The 21,540-nt window shown below is 46.5% G+C and overlaps 1 protein-coding gene and 1 long non-coding RNA gene across 3 annotated transcripts in view; one reads left to right on the forward strand and one right to left on the reverse strand.

The window, feature by feature from the left end:
* Ppm1h (protein phosphatase, Mg2+/Mn2+ dependent, 1H) overlaps window positions 1-21,540 on the forward strand; it is a 260,861-nt gene that overhangs the window by 114,504 nt on the left and 124,817 nt on the right. For both annotated transcript variants that reach the window (NM_001271079.2, XM_039079145.2), the window contains exons 3-4: window positions 8,500-8,844; window positions 17,787-17,899. In NM_001271079.2, the coding sequence (NP_001258008.1) occupies window positions 8,500-8,844; window positions 17,787-17,899 (458 nt within the window). The remainder of the gene's footprint in view (window positions 1-8,499; window positions 8,845-17,786; window positions 17,900-21,540) is intronic.
* On the reverse strand, window positions 10,535-17,148 carry LOC134479882 (uncharacterized). The gene is made up of 2 exons (XR_010053726.1): window positions 16,382-17,148; window positions 10,535-13,903 (listed from the first exon to the last, which is right to left on the reverse strand). It is a non-coding gene; the product is annotated as an uncharacterized LOC134479882 (long non-coding RNA).

The following is a 21,540-nucleotide window of genomic DNA, read 5'->3' on the forward strand; positions in this document are numbered from 1 at the left end:
GCCCTAAGTGATTTGGTTTTTTGTTTGGTTTTTTGTTTGTTTACCAAATTCTACAGTTTCATATTTCAAGAAAGGGCTTCATTCTGTTTTTCATGATAAAGTGAAGTTGACTCCTGCCTATCTTGAACAAAAACAGGCTAGGCATGTGTTAAAATGTAGCAGTAAGAGACCCTCTCCCGGCTGGCGGCTGGCGAGAGGACTCAGCCGTTAAGAGTGTTGGATGCTCTCCAGAGGTCCTAAGTTCAATTCCTAACAACCACATGGTGGCTCACAACCATCTGTAACGGGGATCTGATGTCCTCTTCTGGTGTGTCTGAGGACAGCTACAGTGTACTCACATAAAACAAATAAATAAATCTCAAAAAAAAAAAAAAAAGACAGTCTCTCAAGAATATGTCCCTGTAAATCAGAAGGCTCTGGTTTCTCAGGTGTAGGACTTTTATACTGGAACATAAGAGAGTGACGCAGGGTCACTACCAGTGACCATCAGGTGGCACATCCAGGACACGCGCCATTACCTCTAAGCAGGAAATAGCTTGAGATAACATAAGCCACGCTGACCAGTAGCAGAAATCAGGGTGGTCGCGCAGAGCTGTGTGGTAATGGGAAGTGTGAAGATCTGGGTTCAAATCCTACCCCTACAGACACCGGCAGCATTGCTGGAACTGCCTGGGTCCCAGGTTCAACACTGATAAAATTGTGGCAGCAGTGAACGCATTATGGGGGCCCTAGTGAGATCACTGGAGGCTCGAATGATACCCTCTGAACTGAGGCTTCCCTGGCGTGAAGTGACCGAGGAAGAACTGACAGCCCAGTGAGGTTAGAGGGGCATCCCAGTTGCAGCAGGAAGTACAGTGAGCAGCTCGGTGTCACCCTGGATGGCAAGAGCTGGCAGGGACAGTCACCAGAAGCTGGCATGCTATGTGTCTTCTGTGCGGTGGGCACAGAGCTCACATTTATTGTCTCTATTCCTGCGCCTGCCGGTATCTTTTCCTTTGGGTGTGCTGTGTTGTTAGTTGTAACATGCTAAGGATACTGTTTGCTTTCGGGGCCCAGGACAAGGGACTGAGGTGCATATTGTACATACAGAAGCTGACCTGGCCTCCAGATTCTCCCCGAATCCCTTAGTTCCTACATGGGCTGGGCTCCCTTCCCCTACAGATTCTTCCCTGTAGCATCCAGACATTTTGTCGTCCGTCGCCCCACCCCCACCCCGTGAGCCCCTTTCTCCTTTTCTCTCTCCTTTCCCCTACTTATCCCCCTTTCCCTAGGGTGACTTCCCTGGCCTTGGCCCTTGGAGCCAGTGAACTCCCCTGCCCCAGAGCAACTCCCAGTAACCCCACTTTCATATAATCTAATCTGGCTTGAACTGGCTCATTTCAGCGGCAGAGAAATAACCTTTCCACTATGTCTCATCACAGTCACCAGGGCCCTTCACAACTGTCTGTCCTTTTATAATCACACCCTGGATGGTCCACACATTTCACAAGAATCCACACCAGTGGCACCAGTGGTTCCTCTCCTGAAGCTCCTCTCAGTTGTAAGGCCCTGTCCTATCTGGTTGACATCAGAAGGTGGGAACTCGGCCATGCTCGTTCTCACCTTCTGTCTGGGTGTCCGGTATAGAACCAGGCACGCCGGAGAGAAACTCTGTGGCATGTCTTAAATCTTTGCTCTCTGTGCCCCAGTCTTAACCTTTTCCTTTCTCTATCCTTTGCTTTTAAGTAAGGAGATGGGTGTTGAGAGAAATTTAGAAATTTGCTCAGCTCAGTGAATGGCTCATGCCTTTAATCCCAGATTTAAAAAAAAAAACAAAACAGGACTCTGCCTCCTTCTCTGGCACTCTGCCCTTGCTCCCAGCTAGGTTCAGGGCTAGGCTTGGAGATCAGCTCTGCCAATGGCCAACTGGAGTGATGATGGCGCCCCACCCCTCACGGGTAGCTGGCGCCTTTCCTGAAAATGCTGGGAGCTTCCTGCTCCACCGGCTAACCACTGTGTCCGCTTGCTTTCTCTCCTGCCAACCTTAGCTCTGTGGATGGAAAACACTAGGTAGTTTTATTACTTTAAAACAAGCCAGGTAACTCAGTGGCTGGGTGAAGAATTTCCTGCCCTAATCTTATCAACTAGTTCCCTCCATCTTCCTTGCCCCGCCCCACTCAAGGCAGAGGGGGCCCCAAGACCTACATACCTGCTGCTTCTTCTGAGCTCTAAAACCTGGTCCGAGTAATTTTTTCTCCATCCCTTCTCTTCCTCCTGGGACTCAGACTTTGACTCTTCACCCAGCAATTGACTTCTGCCTCCTCTATTGACACAATCAAGGACCAACTAGAGAACTGACACCTCCCTCTACAGATCTCTGTGAGTTCAAGGCCAGCCTGTTCTATATGTGAGTTCCAGCATAGCCAGAGCCACATAATGAGAGCCTATCACCAAAAAACGGAAAAAAGAAAAAAAGAAGGAAGACAGAAATTTCCCAAGATTATACGGCATGAAATTCCAGACGTAGATAGAGTTTATTTTGTATTTTTCACTTAAAATGGCATAGATATTTTGCACAGCTTTTATGTATTTTGTAGCAGCACTGGGGATTGAACCCGGGGCCTCATGAATTCTAGGCAAAGCTACACAGCAACTTTTTCGACTACCACGGCAGGGTGGAATGTTCACATCAAAGAGTAGGGGGAGGCATGAGACCTCATTTGTTGGCTGTGGAATTGAAACCTGGCGCACAGAGCCCAGGCTGAGCTGAGGCCAAGCTGAGGAAGCAGATGCTTCTCCTCCACCTCCTGACATGGGCAGCACCTTCCCTTGTGAGCAGGCGTGGCATCGGGGACACAGGACACTGCACGGAGCTGTGGCGTCCACCCCACTCCTCCTTACCCTTCCAGAAGCTCAGCGGGTAGAGAATGCAGCTGCCTGTCCAGACCACCAGTTTTCTGGTTCGGGAGCGGGGTACAGGGCCACCAGCGGATAATACAGGGCCAGGATAGGCAGGGCAGCTGAATGGGAATGAAACCCTGAAAGTCTGTGGTTCCCAACAGTTCACTGTGTTTGCTGTGTGCTGTGGGGAGGTGGGGGTTGCCTTTGTATGCAGATACTGAGAAGGGAAGGTCACAGGAAGGACATACTGGTGTGTTTTGTATGGATCATGTCAGACTGTGGGGCTCTGAGATGGCAGTGTGGCTCTGGGGTCCACAGAGCTCCTTTGAGATCCTGGGACCTAGGACCCAACTACGACATTCCTAGTCCGAGAGCTGAGAGAGGTCAAATCTAGCTAACTACAGTTAGAATCAGCCTCAGACACTGAGTAAGTGAGATTGGTATTGTCCTGGTGGCCTTACCCATCGTGAAGGGTCTACGCAAAATTCAAAAGGAAAAAAATGGATCCAGAAAGGCCATATGGGTTGTGCATCTGTGGCCACGAACCCTTTGCAGAGTTAAGAGACAATGAATGAAAAACCCTTTCATTCTACTCCTTTTCCTGGTGGTGAGGCTGTCAACTGAGAAGGTGACCGAACCCAGGGGAAGGGCTCTCAGATCAGAAGAAGGACATGGTCTCGCACTCTTGGAGACCATGGTGATGGCCAGCAGTGGATGGCCTAGATCACTTTCTTCATTTCTACCTGCTAATCAAATACCTGGTTGGGGTCTGCCTTCCTCCTTCATAAGGGAGAAAGCTCCTTTTGGTCAGAGACAGCCCACATATGGTAGTATGGCTGCTGCCTCCACGAGCAGGCATGTCCCCTATGTGCTTTCCCTTAGCACAGCCAGAAGGAAGGGACTCTTAACTTTTTGTGTAGCCTGGTGACATTTAGCCCAGACTTAGCAGGGTTATGTTGGGATTTTTATTGATTCTTCCGATGATGGTGGTGATGTATGCATGTCACAGGCGGGGGTGTGCATGTGTGAGTGCAAATACCCAGAGAGTCCAGAAAAGGACGTCATTGTCTGTGGGGCTGGAGAGTCAGATAGCTGGAGCTACCTGCCGTGGGTACTGGGAAAGCCATGCAGGCTCCTAACCACTGAGCTGCCTTGCCAGCCAAAGCTTGTTTTTAAATGCCAATAGCTCAGCAGGTGCTTGCCTGAGAAGCCGAGATCATTCTCATGTAAAAAGCCAGATGCAATGACCATCTCTAATCCTAGTACCCTCATGGCATGATGGGAAAATCACCCATAGGTTCACAGGCAAACACACAAACACAGTCACACAACACAGCAAAAACAAGAGAGGACCTGGCTGTACTGACTGGTTCTGTGTGTCAGCTTAACACAAACTGGAGTTATAACAGAGAAAGGAACCTCAGTTGAGGAAATGCCTCCATGAGACTCAGCTGTAAGGCATTTTCTCAACTAGTGACCAAGGTGGGGGAGGGGAGGACCCAGCCCATTGTGGGTGGTGCTGTCCCTGGGCTGGTAGCGTTGGGTTCTATAAGAGAGCAGGCTGAACAAGCCAGGGGAATCAAGCCAGTAAGTAACACCCCTCCATGGCCTCTGCATCAGCTCCTGCGTCCTGCCCTGTGTGAGTTCCTGTCCTGACTTCCTTTGGTGATGAACAGCAATGTGGAAGTGTGAGCTGAATAAACCCTTTCCTCCCCAACTTGCTTCTTGGTCACAATGTTTGTATAGGAATAGAAACCCTGACTAAGACACTGGCCCAACAAGATAGAAGGAGAGAACCAACCCCCTAAAGTTGTCCTCTGGCCTGCACATACACACTGTAGCATCTGTGTACACACACACACGCACCACCACCACCACCACTCAAATAATAACTCTCTACAATAAAAAAGTAAAAATACCATAGGTGTACCAAGGAAATAAATTACTTCAGGAGATTAAAATAACTCAATCACTTATAATTGAGTGATTCTCAAAACTTCGCTATTGTGATGTGACACTATGCCTTTCAAGAAAGGCCAGGTTAGGTGTGGAGTCGGTTACATCTGTAATCTCAAAGCGGCGGTGAGGTAAAAAGCAATCCCGGTATTTGGGACGACAGTATTGTTGGTTCTTTGGGCAAAGGAAGGCACTGCTGAAATCACCTTTGCCCTGTAGCCCTAAAGGAAGTTCTGTGCAATGAAGATTCAGCGACTCTGAATTCTATTCACAGATGCCCCCAAATTGAGAACTGAGACACCCACTCTGGGTTCAGCTTGTCCCAGGTTCCTACCTACTTAAAATCCTTTTCGGTGCCAGCACCTGGTTTATTTTGTATTTTCCTTGTCCTTTTTTTAACCTGCCATTTGGGCTCCAGAATACTGTGTAAACACACCACCCTTTTGTTTCCATGATCTCGGCTCTTGTTATAGAGGCTGGCAGACATGGCTACCCAAATGCCAGGAAGCCTGCATGGTAAGAAGCCCAAGTGCAGAACAGTACAGCGCTTGTAGCTGCCCTAGCAAGGCTGCCAGGGCCTAGGCTCTCCTGACTTCTTGACCACTCTGGGCCTATATATTTCAGCCATGCTTGTCTGCAGGGGGCTAACCCTGCTTTCTAGCATTGGTCATGGAACCTAGGCAAGAAGCAAAAAGGACAGGGGTAAAGGAGAAAGATAGCCTCTGCCTCAAGACAGTCCAGGAGCTGGTGTGCAGGGATCCTTTCCTCTGTCCCAAGCAGTCACCAATAGGCAGAAGGAAGAGGAGATATTGGGTAACAGGCTTCCCGACTCCCTCGTTGCTAGCCACTAGGTACAGGCTGTGCCCAGGCTGGCAGGCCCTGTCACCTCTAAGTCCCCATTGTGCATGACCTCTCTTTAAAGCCAGGTTTTCCCCCCAGTTTCTCCAGCCACACTGATCTGTTTCTGTGTTCTAGAAGAGTCCGAAATGGCATGGAGGTCCTCTGGGGTGGCCTCTCATTTGGCAGAGAGCTAGAGGCATAAGTGAGTCACCCAGGCCACGTTGTGATAGCACTGAGAACACCTGCCTCTACACAACACTGCACACCATGCACCGGGCATTGTGTATGGTCCCCTTAGCTCCTCCCCTCGAGGTTAATATCGCCTGCGACTCGTGTCAGGAAACCACAGCAGTAAGATACGTGCCTTTGGCTGCCACGTCATTACCTGACCCAGCTGGGGCTAAACCAGTGCAATCCCCCACCCAGCCCATGTGCGTGAAAGTGGGGTTAGCATGCAAACGCCCGATCCTTAAGGCATTTGTCTTCCTGTCGCCCTTGGTTCTGAGTTTGGCTTCCAGTTATACCCCTGTGTGCTTTACAGTGCTTTAAGTATATGTGCTTCTGTCTGAATTTGATCGAATTCATTTCAGGGCGCAGATTTCTAGCTGGAATCCTCACTCCCAAACATGTCTTAGTCTTCATAATATAGCTTGGGTGTCACCACCTCCGTGGATGGCCTTTTGGGACTTGTAGGCTAAAGCGTGCTGTGGGGAGGGATCAGTGGCCTTACCAATACTCCAGGAAGTCAAATTGCTCTCCCTCCTTCCCCACCTCCCAGCCCCATGGGGTCACGTGACTGTGGTCTGGTTTCCTCTTGGAGGCTTTCCCCGAAGTCTCTGCCCCTGGTGTCTCTATTGTCTAGCAATGCGATGCCCTCCCCTTCTTACAGATGAACTTCTCTGAAGCTCTCAGCTTAGGCCTCCCAGTACCAAGAACCTCTTCCTGTACAGCTGACTGACCTCCTGTTGATTTGGCTGGTTTTGCCCTGGATTATTAAAAAAACAACCCCTGCCTATGCCTTCTTTTAAACCAATCTTTTATCACACCGTCTACAACCGGGCCCGTTATGCACATCTTGTATGTTTTAGGGGTGTTTCAAGGCAGGATCTCGACTCACCTCCTCATTCATCTCCCCCTTCCGAGTGCTGGGGTTGCAGGTGTCTGCCACAATGCCTAGCTTGCATGTGTAATTTAGCTGTGTGGTCTCTAAAAGTGTTCACCTTGAAGACTTCTAGGAAGCCACTCTCGGGGGACAGGGAACATGGCTTAGTGGGCTAAAGTGTTTGATGTGGAAGCATGAAGACCTGAGTTCAGATCACCAGCACCTACATAAAAGCCGGGTGTGGTATCGTGTGCCCCAAACCCCATTGCTGGAGGGAAGCAGAGACAGGGCCTTCTGCCCAGACAGGTTAGCTAACAAGGGAACCATAGGTTCTATGAGCTTCAGCTCAGTGAGAGACCCTGGCTCCACAAACACAGGAGACTGCTGGCTCAGCAGTTAAGAGTGTAGCCAGCTCTTGCTGAGAGCCTAAGTTCTACTCCCAGCTCCCAATCCATGCACCTAACAACCGCTTGTAAGTCCTGCTCCAGAAAGATCTATGCCTCCGACCTTTGGGAACCCACACCCATACACACACGACAGACACATACCCAAACTTTAAAACAATCTTTTGGAAAAAATTAAGGTGGAAGTTAATAGCAGTCAGCAGTCACTCAGTGTCAACCTACACACACACACACACACACACACACACACACACACACACACACTCTCATACCCATCTACATAGACACATGCACACATATATGCACATACACACACACACACACTCAGACCCATCTACATAGACACATACACATATGTGCACACACACACACACACACACACACACACACACACGGGAGGGGGGCTGGCATGAACTAAATCCATGAGAGAGGAAGATACACAGGCTGCACATAGATGACGTCACTTGGGAAACTGAGGCAGAGGGACATAGAGAAAGCAGATTTATCCGTTGCATGTTGTGTAGACTGCACTAGATTTTCAGGGCTAGGGGAGAAGCAAGTCTTAAGAACTTAGGATGGGGGTGGAGAAATGGCTCAGTGGTTAAAAGTACTGACTGCTCTTCCAGAGGTCCTGAGTTCAAATCCCAACAACCACATGGTGGCTCACAACCATCTGTAATGGGATCTGATGCCCTCTTCAGGTGTATCTGAAGAGTTACAGTGTACTCATAGAAATACAATACCATACATACATACATACATACATACATACATACATACATACATACATACATACTCAATTTGTTTCTTTAAAAAAAAGCAAAATAAAACACCTCAGGATACAGAAGGAAGAAGGGACAGTTATCCAAGAGGGTAAGGGCACTGACTGAGGAAAACGGGTCTACTTACTACTTTGGGAAAGGGCTTTCTCCAAAGACTCTAAGGCCAAATCCGGCCTGGGATTGCAACATCAGGGAGGTGAGAAGTTAGATTGAAAGCCGGACTCCTACAGGCTTGATCTTTCGTATGAAATTTTATCACAAACGCTAGACACCTAATTAGAGTTACACAATTTCCTCTAAGCAATGACCTAGTTAAACTGACTGATGAGTTGAGCCCCTGCCCTAGGTGGGAAGGCTGAGACCACTGCATCCTGTGGGTGTCCATACAGCAGTGACTACCCTAAGGGCCTTCTCTGTGCGTTTTCACCGTGTTTGATCCCATGATTTTTAGACCGGAGACATATCAATCAGATGAGCATGGCCAGGCAGAGGCTACCTGGGTCCTCACTTCTTTTCTGTCTCCCTCTCTCCCCAGGAGTCTGAGGGCATCTCCTGCCACTACTGGTCCCTGTTTGATGGCCACGCAGGCTCAGGTGCTGCTGTGGTGGCATCGCGCCTGCTGCAGCACCACATCACACAACAGCTGCAGGACATCGTGGAGATCCTGAAGAACTCCGCCATCCTTCCCCCGACCTGCCTAGGGGAGGAGCCAGAGAGCACGCCGGCCCATGGCAGGACCCTAACCCGCGCAGCCTCACTGCGTGGAGGGGTGGGTGCCCCCGGCTCCCCCAGCACACCACCCACGCGCTTCTTCACGGAGAAGAAGATTCCTCATGAGTGTTTGGTCATCGGGGCCCTGGAGAGCGCCTTCAAGGAAATGGTAGGTATCACTGACTGATGTAGCTCACGCCAAAACTTCCTTGCTGGGAAAGTGTCCCTGAAGCCGTGGTCTTCCTGCCTTCTTTCTCCTGCATATCTCTCTTCGACAACCAAGCTTATTAAAAGTCATAGCAAGATACAGTGTCTAGAATAATTGCCAGCAGAAATTAAGACCATGAAAGAGGGCGCACACAGGGTACATTCTACTTATTAAATGTATGCCTTGTCCTTTCTGTTTCATCAGACGGTATGGTTCAAATTAATTGAAATGTGAGTGTGGACTGCCATCTGTTTTATGTATGTACAGAGTCCAGGTGTTTGGGAAACCATGTCTAGTAAAACAGTCACAAGTCCCTTCCTTTACAACTGGGCACAGACTGGTGTGGTTATTCTCAGCCCTTGTAGGCAGAGGCAGGCAGACCTCTTAAGTTTGAAACCAGCCTGGTTTACATACCCAGTTCCAGGCCAGACAAGGAAGGCTACCTACACAGTGAAACCTTGTTTCAGAGAAATGGGGTGGAAGGGGTGAGGCTTGGTTTGTGGTGTAACAATTCTAACTGATTGTGCCTGGAGAAAACGGAGGGGAGGGAAGAGGTCGATGTGGCTTTTGTTTTTCCAGGGCCTGGATTCCTTCGCGCTTTGCTGTCTGAGTGGGTCAGGTCAAGGAATGCAGCACCCTGCATGTTGGCCTGAATCCTGAGCATATAATCAGGTAGAGTGGCCCTGGCTATCCCTCTGCCTGGCAGGAAGGCCATGGATGCCTTGTCAGAGAGACCTCTCCCCTTCCCCTACCCTCCTCCAGCCCTGACTTCACTTTTTACTGAGGCAAGCATTGTGTTTCCAACGATTCTCTCCCCTGAGCAGCAACCTGTGTGTGGATAGAGCAGAAACTACTTAAGAGTGTTTAGAAAGACTTTCCGGAGGCCAGTGGTCAGCAGTGCTTCTAAAACCTGAACTTGGTGACGTCAGGAAAGCACAGGTGGCTAGAAATGTCACCTAAAGTGATGTCCTCCTTCACGGTCGGTCCAGGACCAGAAAGCCCCACTCCATACCCTGGTCAGAGGAGGAAACTGGGCAATAGTGAACATGGTTCCTGATGTGTTTTTAAGGAACGAAGTTTCTATACTAATAGCTCAAGTTTACCTCTGTGTAGTGCCAGCTCACCCTTCCTTGGTCTGTTTTCATCTCTGAACACATACACCTGCCCTTTGATTACAGAGGACTTTAAAAGGCACTTCCTGTGGATAAGAAGAGTTAGGAGGAAAACTGGGAGTCAAGGTAGAAAAGTTTACTCCTATGGAACCTTGGTGTAAAACACTTGCCCCTGGCTGGTGTAGAAGATAAGATGTTGGCAGGTATGTCTGGATGCCAGTGATGGCAATGACTTGACAGTGACCTCTCCCTGTAGTGAGAGAAGAGATCGAAAAATGGGAATGGGGATGAGTGACTTCAAGACTTTAATTTCTGTCAGTGGCTGCTGGGGGCTGCCAAACTTCTTTTGCTCGGAACTGCTGTATTCTCCAGTCCGTCCACTAGAGGCCAGTGTCGCATTGATGAAGACCTTCCAGGACCAGCTGCACTTCTAATGGGAAGTTTATTCAGATAAATACCCAAAAAGGAGCCCAAGCCTTCAAAGTTTTCAACATTAGTTAACTGCCTGAAATTTTCTTGTGAAAGTGTGTGTGTGTGTGTGTGTGTGTGTGTGTGTGTGTGTGTGTGTGTGTGTGAATAGATACCTAGGATATGTCATTTTTATGTAATCTGCCCAGTCAATAAACATTTGCTAAGAAACAACTTTTTGTCGGACCTGAATGGTAATAGAAGAAAATAGAAATGGTCAGTTATTCAATGAGTGAAATGCAAATGGGAGGGAGAGAAATGAGAGTTGGACTTCTGAGTTGAAACTCAGGAGAGCAGGCAAGTTGAACAGTTCCCTCTGTAGGGGAAGTACTGAGGCTGCCCAGACAAGTGGGGACTCCTGGGAATAGTAAATGCATTATCTAATGAGAGGGACAATTTTCTTCCCATCACCTTAGCATAGGACTTGGATTTCCTGGGTTGGGCTCCTGTCCAGATGATTGACAGGCCCGGCTAGACTTGCTCCTGAAGAAATAGAGAGAAGTATATAATGTTCTCATCTTTGAAGCAGAGTGGACCACTGTGTCTCTACCCAGAGCCAGAGGTAGATTCCACCCTTTTGACCAGGAGGTGTAAGAAAGAACAGAGCAGTTGGATAGTTTCCTTTCCTACTCTTCTCCAGGGAGAAGGAAGGTGGTGCCCATTCCTCTGTGGCCTTAAAAGCTACTGATCACTGTAATATTGTGCCATATCCCAGTTACATTACTGTGATGTTCTAAATGATGTCAAAGCCAGTAATAAAATGATGATAGCACTCCAAAATGTATTTGGAAATCCCTAGCCAGAAAAAAAGGACCACCCATCTCTAAGGCACATGGGTAGTTTTTACAAAATTTAGACCAACAGAAGAAAAAAAGGCATGATTTGAACAAGCACTCTGAACTTCTCTGAAACAGTTCCTTTGCTCAAGTTGCCTGAACAGTGTGAGAGGTGTAGAGAGGTGGTGACCTCTGACCACTAGCATGATTTCTAGCTCTGACCACTCACCATGCAAGCTCTTAGGGACAGGTTTAGCTCGACAGCCCCTTTGTCATGTCATGTCTTAGATCTGACTTCCTACTGAGAAGGCCAATTCCTGTTTCCACTACAGAAAACTGACTGTGGTCTCTTGAAAGGAGAATCTCCAAAATTTAGCCACTGATTGCATGGGGTGATCTTCAGAATTGACAGCATAGAAATTGTTTCAGTAGCCTCAAAATAATAGCTGAAAGGTTACTGTCACCTCATATAAAATCCGTAAATCCGTTTTCTTCCCTGGTTCTCCTGCTAATAGATGATTTAGGGATTCTCTGTCTCAAAGCAAAGCTTGGAGGAATTTCTTGTTTTGTTTTGTTTGTTTGTTTGTTTGTTTGTTTGTTTTTGAAATGCTAAATGCAACCAATTTCCTTATCTCCAATTTTGTGGGTTCAAGTCCGCCTTCTAACAGTGCTTAGGTCAGCAGCTTGATTGTTTCCTGGCCCAGGGTGACAGGTGTGAATGAGATAACCATTCTGAGTCCTAGTTCCAACCACCCCCATCCCTACTCTCACACACCCTGCACAACCCTCTACAAAGAATGTTTGGGTTGAATAGACAACACTTCAGAGTCATAGAAGAAGTTAATTCCATCACTAGAGTGGCTGTCAAAGATTGGGAACAAAGCCAGACAAGCCTTTGAGCTTACCACCTACAAGATTTAAGCTCAGGAGAAAGCTGAGAGACTCTCCGAATGCTCACTGACTTCCTTTCAGTATTGTTAGGTAGGTAGCCAGGCAGATCTTCTTGAGCTTAGAAGCCATTGAGGATGGGCCCCTCCCTGTGGCCGATTTTGGACCTCACCTGTCATTTCCCTGGTAGCCCTAGAGAGGGAGGAATCTAAACTGGCCCCTGTAGTATTTGAACTTATCAGATGGGAGTGCCAGTGTTCTGTTGAGACCATTAAGCTACTTCCTCTTAGCCCAAAGAATGGAATCCACCTCTGGCCTTGAGTGGCCATCTGCCCAAACTTCAGAACACTGCACCCATTTTCTCCTTCCCCAAGAATTAACCTAGCTTGTGGTGCCAAACACCTGCCTCACGGGACACATGGTTCACCTGAGGGCATGCTAAAGCTATGGAAGCCTTTAAAAAATACTGTACTTAACAGAAGCCCTTCCCTCAGTGCAGGGCCTTGTGGAGCTTCCACCCTGTGAGCTCCTACCCTTCCATTTCCTTCTTCCTCAGGCCTAACTATTTTTCAAGCCTAACCCTGATACTCTGAGCTTCCTCACTTTTCTCTGAAGACCTCCCTCTTCTGCCAGCCTCCGATGCTGAACATGCCAGCCTTCTTGGACCCTACCTCAAAAGGCACAGATTTCTCTCTCCTGCTTCCTCGACTGCCAAGATTACAGCTTGCCTGGCTTCCTGTTTTTCCTCTCAGAGCCTACAAACAAATTGTCCAGAGGCTTCCTTCTTCTGACTCTATTTCAAAATTCTTCTATTGAGAACCCCGAAGGGAACCCCAGTTTTCCCAGTAACATGATGCATGCAAGTTCTTTGCAACTGAGAATGTCCTAGTAATTTTTTTAATAAGGGAGAAAATAGCTTTCATGGGATTTATTTTTGTTTTATCTATATGGGTGTTTTGTCTACATGTACGTCTGTGTACCACATGTGTGCAATATCCAAAAAAAAAAAAAAAAGTGTCAGATCCCCCTTGGAAACTCAAGTTATAGATGGTTGGAAAACACCACGTGGATTGAGGAAATCAAACACCGGCCCACTGGAAGAGCAGTCAGTGCTCTTAACTACTGAGTTGTTTAGTCAGCCCCCAAAGTAACAATGTTTTAACTTGTAAGGCTACTACATATTTTCTAGTACTGGAAAGTGTGGGCAGTATATAACGACATTATACAATCATAAGAATGAATGCAAAGGTAATTGCTAATTTATAAAGTCTAGAATTTCAATCAGCCTACTCACGGTAAGTTTAAACTTCTTTATTTAAGCTTAGTCTTTGTTTGCAGCTGGAAGTTCTTCTAGGAAGGGATGGGCCTGTAATTCCACAGCAGTCAGCAGGTGGCGATATTGGACAGTCCCGTTTTTCTGTTTTTCCTTCTTCTCTTTGAAACTCATTGCCTAGCTGGCAGATGGCCTTGTTCTCAGAATAAGCCAGGATGAGACCCGGATACTGAAACCATGCAGAAGCTTATTATTTGTGACTGACACTATTAGCAGCATGCTCAGAGCCATATTATAACCCAGCCAGGGGGAGCTGCCAGGTATATTAAAACTGCCTGGCGCTGGCTTTCTTCTGCTGACCCGCAGCGCTTTCTTTTCACAACCTGGAACTGGTGAGCAACAAAGGCTGAGCCTGGAGTCACGTCATCTCTGAGACTTTCAAATCAAATTACAGCCATTCCGGATGATAAATATGCTTTTTTTTTCTTTCTTGCAGCTCTTTCCTGTTGAGTGAGCCTCACATTACACACACTCTCTGCCCCCACCCCTTGCCACAACAACAACAACAAAAACAGCAAATAAAAGCAGGCAGCGTAAGAATTGGCTCTTTTCTTTGACTCAGAGACGAGCCTCGCCCTAACATATTGTCTAAGCCGTTGCAACAGAATAACTCAGCTCCTCTCAGTAACACGTTGCCTCCACTGGGCATTGGGACCCCGGACTGAGCAGTCAGAGACTCAGTTCTCTGGTCCCTTCCCATGTAGACCACACTTGGAAGGAATTAGTAGGTAGATGTTTGCTAGCTCCTCATTCTAGCTGTATGTCTTGGAATCCACCGGCAACTAAAATGGAGAGAAGTCCTGGAGCTCCTGTTCAGCACACAGCAGTAGGCAGCTTTTCTCCTGATCACGTTAGCTTGTGAAAAAGATACTGAAAACTCAAGGGCTTAAAAAATAGACAGTGTGATTTTTTTTATTTTTTTATTTTTTGTAAAAGTGCAAAAAGCTTAGCCCGATTTGAAAGACTGAGGAAAGGGAAAAGTGGTTCATTCCACAGTAAATATATCTTTATTGACTGCATTTATCGTGTTTAATCTCATAGTAAAAGAGCCACCCAGATGGTCCTTTAATGTTCCTTTTAGTACAAAGATTTTCTGAATCTTCTAGAGAGGAGTAGGTGGTGTGGGTAGGAAAAAAAAATAAAATGTGCTATTTTGGCTTCCAGGGAGGAGGGGAGAGAAGCAATTATTTTTAGAATCTGTTCTAGTTGCACACAGTTTTAGAAGAAATGGAAGAGTGTGTGTTAATGTCAGTGAATTCTTCAGGGGATGAAGTCTGCAGAAACATCCCAGCGACAGTGCTGGCAGAGAACACACTTCTAAGTACTGTGTGTGCACGTGTGCCTCCCTCACAGGTGTGGGGGAGGGGCTGGTCAGACCATGCATGTGGGAGGAAGCAGGGTTGCTTGGATTCAAAAGTAGCTAGTCTCGAATCCATTCTCCGTAAGAAAGTAACATTGCTTATTCAGGGAGAGGTAGAGAAATAATATACAGTTGAAATATAGGAAAGGCAGGAGCAAATTGAATAAAGTGTGTCTGTCTGTCTGTCTGTCTACACACACACAGACACACACACACACGCAGAACCATACTGTTAATTTATCTTAAGGTACAAGCTGAATAAAGTAACCAGAATGTTCCCCAGCATTAAAAGTAAATATGAACTCCACTGCTGTAACAGAACATCTTATTGTTGAACACTGTCTTGATCCCTCCCAAGGATTAAGTCATTTTTAAAATCATTCTTACATGATAAATAGCGTTCCCACTTGTGACCCAGAATAAGCTTATTTGCTTCGATCCCTAGAGAATTCTTTACCACGAACAGCCCTTTAACGTGGACTCTTTGTGTAGGGTTTTCTTTTTCCTCTTTCGGATTGCACTAATAATTCACTTAAGCCTGTCAAACGCCATCCAGATTCCAATCCATATGCAGCATGCAAACACTTGGATGCTTCAAGAATCTTTAATAAATAGTGCCCTTCATTCAGACTTACATAGTCAACGGATATTGATTGCAAGTAAGAAGGAAAATTTTCCATAGCTTGAACTGTGCCTTTTAATATACGAAAAATAGTGATGGTGGATCTGGACTTGGGTTTACTACTTTATATATTTATTATATTTTAAATATATATACATCAAACTTTTTAACTTTTGATGTAAAAAAAATGAACAAATCTTCCCACAGAGGGATTCTTTATATTCTAGACACTGAACAGAAAAACCCAGATCTCTTGGTGTTTTCCTCTCTCTTCCTTGAGAGACTTCCCCACAGAGCCACACGCCCCTCCTACCCTTCACCTTGAGTTTCCTACCATCCTTGGCACATGATGTCATAGGCTTCTCTCTAGAGCACTGGCAGTCAGCTGCAGCCAGGGTTCTTAGTATCTCGATGTGCATCTGCTTGGTAAATGTGGTATTTGTGAGAAGGAGCCTCTGTTTCTCCTCTCATGGGTAAGGTGGTGGGTGAGATGTTGGTTTAGAAATCCAGACTTTTTTTGTTAAGTCCATTCCTTTATAGGTCCATTCATAGACACTACTAAAGCGATGTTTAACTGGCCCTGATACAGAGGCCAAGGGTCTGAAGGGGACAAGAATGGCCACTGCTCTCAATGGTGACATTTCCAGGCTGTGGTAAGGATCCTGTGACTGTGGCTGAGACCTGACCTCAACCCCCACCCCGAATTTAATCTTCCTAGCACTCCTTAAGGAAACAGTTTATAGAGCATTTAAGGAAGTAAATGCTAAAAGGCAGTGTAGCCCACTGAACAGCGCTCATGCTCGGCCCCTCTGTAGCCCTTGAAGTTGCTGTCTTCTCCCGAAAAGGCTTCTTGGTTTTCTTAAACTCCCACAGCCCTCACACACCCCAAGACCCCCACACATACCACAGCCTCACACACACCACAGCCCCCATACGTACCTTACCATGGCTCCTCAGCTCCTCAACCTGGCTCTGGTCCTCGACGTTAGTCTCTCCCTCCTGTATGGCCTTTTAAACCACCTCTTTATTTACCGTTTTTATATAGGGTCTTAGTAATAGCCCTAGTCAGCCTTCTGTATCACGCTCCTGCATGCAAGGGCTGCAGGCATAGGCAGCGGAAGCCATCTTTTTCCGTGTTCTTTTAAGCAGTTGCTGCCCCAGTCTGTGCCCTCCTCAGCTTGGGAAGCTATTGCTTGTTCTGTCCCTACTCCTAACACCTGGAACACAGCCGCTGTGGTCCAATGCTGGATGATTAGATGTTCTCCCCCACTTCCCCCTCCCCCCTCCCTCCTCCCCCCTTCCCCCTCCGCCTTTTCCTGAGGAGGCCACAGGAAGCAGCTAACTTCAATTCTGAGACTTTAGGACTCACAAAAATACCCAAGACCTCAGCACTGTCTGGGCATCCCGGGTACCGTTTCTCCCTCTCACAGTTTTTACCCAACCTACCTTCTCTCTCACTCTGCCTCAGCAGTGGGTGAATAGGGAATAGGAGTGTAGGGAATAGGAGTCACCACTCAGCCGCTGTTTTCCCAAAGACACAGACTGTTGGCTCTTTCAGTGACGCAGAATGGTGTTAACGTTGTCTATCAGCGAGGGTGTTGGTCTGCCTTTAATTTTCCTCGAGACTGTTTCATTGTGTGTCAGGTCATACAGGCTTTGAAGGACAACTGGTTAACTATAGATTGATCCATCCAGGTGAATATGGGTGGTATTCTCACGTCTCTGCGTCTGAACAACGTGTCAGTAACGATGGTCCAGACGATATGTTGAGATTGCACGTGCAAGGCCCTCAGCCCGGTGCCTGGCGTAAGGAAGTGTCTGTGGGCTGCTCCAGCACTGGGAGTGTGTGAAGTGTGGCTGCGGAGGAGGGGGCTGAGTTCAGAAACCTCTGCGTTGAATGGCAGAGAGTCCGTTCTCTCGGTTGCCTCTTTTTACTGAACCTTGAAGGAGCTCCTTATTCGAGGTTTTGTATTAAAAACATGGTTTACATCCAGGTACTTGTCATTCCTCTGCTTACTCTGTATCCTGCCTAGCAACTTAGGCAGCCTGTGCACAGAATAGATCTCCCGTGAGCCATGGTGTCTGTTAGCTGGGACTTACATTTTCCTCTCCACATGTTTGCCTGGTGTGTCTGTGTGTGTCTGTCCTTTGGTTCGACTCTCCGGTCTGCAGGGGCCTGGAGTTTTGTGACACACCCCCCCAGAGAAGCCTTTTAGGTTCTGAGGATTGTCTGTTCCCTTCTGAAAGCACATCCAGTCTGTGAGACTGTGCCAAGTTGAAAGGAGGAAGGCTTGCTTTAGTCACAAGTCCTGCACAACCGCACTGACTTCACTTTCTTCTCCAGGACCTTCAAATTGAACGGGAGAGGAGTGCATATAATATATCCGGTGGCTGCACGGCCCTCATCGTGGTTTGCCTTCTGGGGAAGCTCTACGTGGCAAATGCAGGTGACAGCAGGTGAGCACATGAGCAGCTCAGGTCTACCTGCTCTTTAAGAATTAAACGATTTAAAAGAAAGTTATTCTGGTTGGAATTAAATGTGGGAAGCACACGCTTCCTGCATCTCGACAGGAATATATTTGGTTGTTTGGCTGGTTGGTTGGTTGGTTTGGTATGGCCCTGGCTGTCCTAGAACTTGCTCTGTAGACCAGGTTGGCCTCAAACTCACAGATTCACTTGCCTCTGCCTTCCGAGTGCTGGGATTAAAGGCTAGAAATACATTTAGGAACAATCGGTGCTATTGAAGGATGAAAAGCTTGAGACTTGTTCATAGCCACAGCTGGTGTGTGCGCGCCTAGAATCCATCTAAACCAGGAATGTTCAAACCATTCTTTTTGACTTTGGAACTTTATTTTTTTTTAATAAAAGCATAGCCTAGTCAGGATATTGGAGAGCTGGAGAGAAGAGGGAAGGGATGAGGAGAGGAGGGGAAGGGAGAAGAGGGGACTGAATGGAGTGAGTTTGTGGAGAGATCCAAGCCACTGCCCTACAAACAAGCTCCCCACAGTGACTTGGCATTTGTCTCCCAAGAGCCCAGATACTTTTCTTCTTATGTATATGCTTTGGGAGTTTTGTGTGTGTGTGAGTGTGCACATGTGCATGTGCGTGTGTATGTGTGTGTACTTGTGTGTATGTGTGCATATGCTATATATACTATACCCTCTATATCATATATACTATACTCTCTATATAGTATACATGTCATATATGCCATATAGACTATATATAGAGAACAGGTGATATTATATAATATATTTTATATATATATATAAACTGTACTAAGCTCTATGTGTGTGTCATGTATACTATACTTTATATAACATATATATGGCATGTATGACACATAGATACATTATATATAAGATATATATACTATACCCCATCTATATAACATACATGTCAAATGGTATATATGAAGTACATATACAATATATGGAGTGTAGTACATATATATCACATAGAGTATATATATATACATATATAAAGTATAGAGAGTAAGGAGTGTATATAACATATAGAAAGGTATGTATATGACATAGAGGTAGAGTATAGTATATGTAGTTTAATAGCATGTGGAAGGGAGAAGATGAAGTGGGCTTTAACCACATAAGTAAATGGTACTTGTTACGGTGAAGTTTCCTCCATATTGTAGGGAATGATTGCATCATAGACTCCTTAAAAATGTGGCCAAGTGGCTGACAGTGTAATAGGTCCTCTCCCTAAACAGTGAAGATTTTGGAAATGACAAAGACTGGACTCTAAAACATGTGGATGGCTGTTGCCCAGCAGTGGCTGCTGTCTGGAATTGTATCACTCCCTTAGGTCCCGCCCAGGCCTCTGTCCTGTCCCCCTGACTCTCCCGTCCTTCTCGGATCCCCACCCCCACCTCCTCCCCTTTCACTTATTATTTTCTTACTGGTGCTCAGTAGTTTGGAAGGCTAACCCTCTTGATGCAATCAAGAACTTCACTCTAATCTTTCTTCCATTTACAAAGGAGACCTAGGAGGGGAGTCTCCATTGCTCTTCTCCCAGGAAGGCTAACTTTTATCCACCACCCCCCCCCAAGACCATAGAAAACAGTGGAGAAAGGACTGTCAAGCAAGATGAGTGCTTTCAGAAGTCCATTTATTCTGAAAGAATATGTGGATTTTCTGTTTGAGACAATGCTATCTTGGGTTTCAGTGTAAAATTTTGCCCAGTCAATGGCAGCGTATTTAAGACATTGTTTATCCCATGGTTCCTGCCTACCCCCTGCCCCTGAGGTTCACCAGCTCAGATGTCCCCACAATGAATGAAGGAATGAATGAGAGTCATCAGGAGTAGCCTCTGGAAGGAGCTGGCCCTTCTAGCTATACAGGGACAAGGCTGGGGAAACCACTAAAATGAGCACTAGGCCAGAGTGGCAGGAAGTCTCGAAAAAGATGTTCTTTCTCTCCCCATGTTTTATCAGGCTTCTCATTGGCTGAACACACCTGGCTCTCACCAGAAAAGGTAGCACAGGGACTGTGTGCAGGTGAGCATGCCAGGCACAGTCAAGGGTGGGGCAAATGGGAAGCAGTCGGCCTGGCCTGTCACTTCCCTCCTCAAATAACCCAAGAGTTTAGCAACTTCTATGCAGAAATCAGTAGCTTGTGTATTGGCACTGAGGGCAAGATGGTGGCCTCCTGTTCAGTTCTAGGTCCTAAACTTGTTAAGGGTGGCAAGCAGAGGTGGTGACTCTTGTCTGCTCTCATAAAGACTGGATGTGTGAGCCAGCCTTGTGTCACTCCATATTTTGGTCCTGGTCTATTAATGTGAGTTTGTTTCCCTAGTCTTAGGCTCTAAGGAAGTGACTGGCCATCTAGGCCACAGGCCTCTCCTGAGGTTCTCGAGTTAACTCCATGTCAGTGTCTAGAAAATCTTTACTTGGATTATCCTTTTTAAAACTGTAACTCCTCAGTGCCTCCAGTATATTTTTTTAACAGTCTTTGCCTTGAGAAGTAGGCTGCTTTGCAGCCATGCCTAGCCAAGTGATGGCTGTGCACCCCAGAAACTCTCTGTCCAGGAACCTGTCCATTCCCAAGGTTCATCTCTTGAGCTTTTTATCCTGGGTTCCACTTCCCAGACCTTAGTTTCCACATGCATAGACATATTGGACTACATGACATCTAGAATTTATGGCTTGCCAAAGGTTAACCTAGGGGAGTGACACTCTTGGAAAATAGTGTCTTCAGCCAGTCTTTGTGACATCTTTCTTAGAGCCTATTAAGTTATTAATTTAAATGAGGCCTCGTTTTTCTAAGTGCTCATAAAAATATGTTTTACATTTGCTTCTAATTTTAAAAGTCTAATAAATACCCATTTTCTTAATAAAGCTGTGATGCACAGAATAAAAAATTATCCTGCAACCCAGGAAGCCTAAATTATGTTTGTGGTTCTCAGACCCCAGGGTCCAAATACGAAGTTGGGGTTTTATAGCTAATTGGTTGGGTTTGGCCTCCACATGCGGATCATAATTCATAAAGAACAATGGGAACCGGTGTCTTAGTGAGCTGGACCGATGATCACTTATGGAATACTTACTTGTTACTATGTTACTTTGCGCTCTTTCATGAGTGATAGATACTGACGTCATCTTAGACCATCATGGCTGACTTTATATACTAATGATACATCTCAGGCATTTCTGTTTAAAAACATTGTTATTCTTGGGAAAGAACCAGCAGGCACCCATCCACCTATTCTCCAGACTCTGGTAAAATAGTAATACTAGCCACAGTGATGCCTGGCGCTGAGAGAAGATCCTGGCAATTAGTCAGGGCCCTGATTAATTATGTGCTAATTTTACTTCATTGTTAGATAATAACTGTCATGTGTTGATCCTTTAAGACTTGACAGTTTTCAGGGTGAAAATAAATCTTTCCTTGTGTGTGCCCTACCGTGTAATTACGTGCAGAATAATGAGAGAAGCTCTGCGCTGGTTTGATTGAGGAGCTACCCAGGGTCAGGGGCTGTTTTCAGGGCCACTTCTCTGTGTGCCGTCTACTTTACCATCAGGTCTTGTGTAGGCTCCGGGTTGCCTTCAGGAAGTGCTGCTGGTTGAGTCTGTGGTTTACCAG

The sequence above is a fragment of the Rattus norvegicus genome, chromosome 7 (genome assembly GCF_036323735.1).
Source record: "Rattus norvegicus strain BN/NHsdMcwi chromosome 7, GRCr8, whole genome shotgun sequence".
Lineage (NCBI taxonomy): Eukaryota > Metazoa > Chordata > Mammalia > Rodentia > Muridae > Rattus > Rattus norvegicus.